Source organism: Chanos chanos, chromosome 7 (assembly GCF_902362185.1).
Source record: "Chanos chanos chromosome 7, fChaCha1.1, whole genome shotgun sequence".
NCBI lineage: Eukaryota > Metazoa > Chordata > Actinopteri > Gonorynchiformes > Chanidae > Chanos > Chanos chanos.
This window is the reverse complement of record NC_044501.1, coordinates 47203085-47208084: the sequence shown is the minus strand read 5'-3', so window position 1 is coordinate 47208084 and position 5000 is coordinate 47203085. Positions and strand designations below refer to the sequence as shown.

The 5000-nt window shown below is 46.9% G+C and overlaps 1 protein-coding gene across 1 annotated transcript in view; it reads left to right on the top strand.

The window, feature by feature from the left end:
- LOC115817309 (mitogen-activated protein kinase kinase kinase 11) overlaps positions 1–5000 on the top strand; it is a 27361-nt gene that overhangs the window by 12267 nt on the left and 10094 nt on the right. The window contains exon 2 of the mRNA XM_030780590.1: positions 2096–2276. Coding sequence (XP_030636450.1) covers positions 2096–2276 — 181 coding nt within the window. The remainder of the gene's footprint in view (positions 1–2095; positions 2277–5000) is intronic.

Genomic DNA, 5000 nt, shown 5'->3' with positions numbered 1-5000 from the left:
CCAACTTGAACTCCACTCTTTAACTCCACCTTTAACTCCACCTTTAACTCCACTCTTTAACTCCACCTTTAACTCCAACTTGAACTCCACTCTTTAACTCCACCTTTAACTCCACTCTTTAACTCCACCTTTAACTCCACTCTTTAACTCCACCTTTAACTCCACCTTTAACTCCACCTTTAACTCCACTCTTTAACTCCACCTTTAACTCCAACTTGAACTCCACTCTTTAACTCCACCTTTAACTCCAACTTTAACTCCACCTTTAACTCCACTCTTTAACTCCACCTTTAACTCCACCTTTAACTCCATTCTGTAACTCCACCTTTAACTCCAAAGAGAGGAACTGGGACTGTGGCCCTGCTGATGCTGGATTACAAACAAAATGTTCTGATTTTATACTTTGTTGAGTGAAAGAACAGAAAATGGGTTAGATATCAGTTTTTTGACACTGTGTCCCCAGCAGGAGTGAAATTAAATCATGAATCATGTCCAGTTATTGTTAGCGAACACCGAGGTGTCAGACCTGTTATTTATTTATTTATTTAATTTTTTGTTTGTTTGTTTGTTTGTTCTTTTAGTTCTACAGTTTGAAACTTTCTTTCTCTTTTTTTTTGCTTTGTGCAAAGCGGTCTGTGAGCGTTCTCTAAAATGATCTGCGTGCGAGAGACAGAACACACTTTGAGAATTACGCTTTCTCGTATGTAGAAGTGTAAAAATAGAAAGTCGATTGAGTGATTTAGTGGCTGATTCGTTTAATTTATGACGGCTGTTTATTTGTATAACCGAATAGTTTTGCTGCACTGTGTTAATGGCTTTGAGAGAACGGTGCTTTGTTTGATATTTTAAAACACTGTTTTGTTCTGATGGTGTATTAATTTTATAATATGAATAGAATTTAGGCCCCAGTGGCTAATTTTGTTTTTCTCCTCAGTCACATTTGAAATGATTATTTTTCTGTCTTTTGTTGGATTCTGGATTTTATCGCTCGCGGCTGTTTCACGGAGACCTGTTGTCAAATTGTGTTATGAGTTTCGGCATTCCAGTAGACTTCTAAGTATAGCATTCATTCATATTTTCCACTAGGAAAGTATCATTGTGTGTTTTGTCATGTGTTTTCTGCTCTGCTGTCGTAAAGTCAGGGTAACTGAGCAGAGATTCGTTTGCCTGCTTATGTTTAAAGTTTATTTAAAACAGATCACGTCACGTATGCTTACATTCAAGATAAAGTGAAATGCCGGCCATCGTTTTCCGTAATGCTGCCAGTGCCCGCGTGGCTTCCTCAGTTCAGCTCTCAGGTTTTGTGTACAGTGTGTGGTTTTTACACCAGGCATGCATGACTTGGTAAGTTTCTGAGAGACTTTTGTGATGTAGGCTTGCGAGGAGATTAAGTGAGTTTGTGTTTGAGTCATGCTTTGCTGGAGTGGAACCATCGTCTTTAATGTCAGTGGTAGGGGTAGATTTTTGCTCCTGTAGTGATAAATTACTCTGCACACTGTCAGTAATTTTCCCATACACACACGCACACACACACACACACAAACACACAGTGTAACTATGGTTGCACGCTCGAAAATACCATAGAACCAACACACACTGTGGGTGCAGCAGTAGCTTTAGACAGTAGATGTCATGTCAGTAAAATTCCTTCACTGTTTGAAGTGTTTAAAGTTAAATCAGCTCAGACAGTGTGTGTGTGTGTGTGTGTGTGTGTGTGTGTGTGTGTGTGTGTGTGTGAGCTATGTAGGCGTGTTATGTCGAAGATGTGGGCGTTTTATTTCCCTGATAGTGTGTATATTTGTACATGTGGAAGTGAAACAGCTCAAAAGAGGAAGATTTTGTGTGTGTGTGTGTGTGTGTGCGTGTGTGTACGTGTGTGTGTGTGTGTGTGTGCGTGTGCGTGTTTGTGTGTGTGCGTGTTTGACTTATCTTTTGGGCAAGTTTCTCAATTGTTTTTTTTCCTTTTTTAAGTAGACATGTGATACACTGATGCTTCTGCAAGATGGACACAAAGACCATTCAGAGTCACATTCGAAATTACACGTTATAACATTCCCGTTTCATTTCTCCCTCTCTCTCTCTCTCTCTCTCTCAGTCCTCCTGGCACAGCCCATTGAGAAGGACAGCATCGAGGGGAAGACTCTGAAAATCACAGATTTCGGGTTGGCACGTGAGTGGCACAAGACGACCAAGATGAGCACGGCGGGCACCTACGCCTGGATGGCACCAGAAGTCATCAAATCCTCCACCTTTTCCAAGGGCAGTGATGTCTGGAGGTGAGAGTGAGAGAGAGACAGACAGACAGAGAGAGAGAGAGAGAGAGTCAGAGAGAGACACAGAGAGAGAAACAGACAGAGAGAGAGAGACAGACAGACAGAGAGAGAGAGGGACAGACAGAGAGAGAGAGTCAGAGAGAGAGACAGAGAGAGAGACAGAGAGAGAAACAGACAGAGAGGTGTGTGTTGGCTGGCGTGTGAAGAGGTGGAGGAGGCAGAGAAGAGGAAGGGAGAAGGAGGAGGAGAATGAATGGAGATAAAAGAGAAGCGGGCCTGAGGAGAGGTGGAATGATAGACAGAGAGAGAGGGGGCGTGAAGAATGGACAATGTGAAGGTATCAGATCATAGAGAGGTGTGGAAAAACAGAAGTGGAGATCAAAATTGGAAAGGAAAGAGAGAGAAAAAATGCAGAACTTAAAGAAAAGGGGGATTGTACGGTATGATTAAAAGAGGAACGGATAGATACTTAGAAGGGAAAGGAATGGAAAGAAGAAAAAGAGAGAACATCCCTCAGGCTAAATCAAAGTCCTCACCACATACACACGTACGCACGCATACACGCACACACGCATACACGCACACACAAACGCACGCACACACATACACACGTACACATACACGCACACACATACACACGCACGCACACATACACGCACACACATACACACGCACGCACACATACACGCACACACATACACACGTACGCACACATACACGCACACACGCACACACAAACGCACGCACACACATACACACGTACGCACGCAGGCACACACGCATACACGCATACACAAACACACGCACACACATACACACGTACACACGCAGGCACACACGCATACACGCATACACAAACGCACGCACACACATACACACGTACGCACGCATGCACACACGCATACACGCACACACAAACGCACGCACACACATACACACGTACGCACGCAGGCACACACGCATACACGCACACACAAACGCACGCACACACATACACACGTACGCACGCATGCACACACGCATACACGCACACACAAACGCACGCACACACATACACACGTACTCACACACATACACACGCATACACGCACACACAAACGCACACACGCACACACATACACACGCACACACATACACACGTACGCACGCATGCACACACGCATACACGCACACACGCAGGCACACACGCATACACGCACACACAAATGCACGCACACACATACACACGTACGCACGCATGCACACACGCATACACGCACACACAAACGCACGCACACACATACACACGTACACACGTGTCTGTTCTCGCCCCTCTGTGTAGTTTTGCAAGTCGAGTGGGGACAGGTCCCTAAAACAAAAGGCATCTCTGTATTGCAACATCCCACTCCACCCCCGGCTACATGATTCAGTCTCTGCCGTGTGAAACTGGTGTCATTTTCTTTTTTTTTATCATAAAGAGGCTCGAAGATAAGTTTTCTTACTTTTATGAAGATGGTGTGTGATAAGGGTGTCCCCTGGTGTGTCTGAGACTGGGTCTGTCTGTCTGTACCCTGGTGTGTCTGAGACTGGGTCCGTCTGTCTGTCTGTACCCTGGTGTGTCTGAGACTGGGTCTGTCTGTCTGTCCCCTGGTGTGTCTGAGACTGGGTCTGCCTGTCTGTCTGTACTCTGGTGTGTCTGAGACTGGGTCTGTCTGTCTGTACCCTGGTGTGTCTGAGACTGGGTCTGTCTGTCTGTCCCCTGGTGTGTCTGAGACTGGGTCCGTCTGTCTGTACTCTGGTGTGTCTGAGACTGGGTCTGTCTGTCTGTCTGTACTCTGGTGTGTCTGAGACTGGGTCTGTCTGTCTGTCTGTACTCTGGTGTGTCTGAGACTGGGTCTGTCTGTCTGTCTGTACCCTGGTGTGTCTGAGACTGGGTCTGTCTGTCTGTCTGTACTCTGGTGTGTCTGAGACTGGGTCTGTCTGTCTGTCTGTACTCTGGTGTGTCTGAGACTGGGTCCGTCTGTCTGTACTCTGGTGTGTCTGAGACTGGGTCTGTCTGTCTGTACTCTGGTGTGTCTGAGACTGGGTCTGTCTGTCTGTACTCTGGTGTGTCTGAGACTGGGTCTGTCTGTCTGTCTGTACTCTGGTGTGTCTGAGACTGGGTCCGTCTGTCTGTCTGTACTCTGGTGTGTCTGAGACTGGGTCTGTCTGTCTGTCTGTACCCTGGTGTGTCTGAGACTGGGTCTGTCTGTCTGTACTCTGGTGTGTCTGAGACTGGGTCTGCCTGTCTGTCCCCTGGTGTGTCTGAGACTGGGTCTGTCTGTCTGTCCCCTGGTGTGTCTGAGACTGGGTCTGTCTGTCTGTCTGTACTCTGGTGTGTCTGAGACTGGGTCTGTCTGTCTGTCTGTACTCTGGTGTGTCTGAGACTGGGTCTGTCTGTCTGTCTGTACTCTGGTGTGTCTGAGACTGGGTCTGTCTGTCTGTACTCTGGTGTGTCTGAGACTGGGTCTGTCTGTCTGTCTGTACTCTGGTGTGTCTGAGACTGGGTCTGCCTGTCTGTCTGTACTCTGGTGTGTCTGAGACTGGGTCTGTCTGTCTGTCTGTACTCTGGTGTGTCTGAGACTGGGTCTGTCTGTCTGTCTGTACTCTGGTGTGTCTGAGACTGGGTCTGTCTGTCTGTACTCTGGTGTGTCTGAGACTGGGTCTGTCTGTCTGTCTGTACTCTGGTGTGTCTGAGACTGGGTCCGT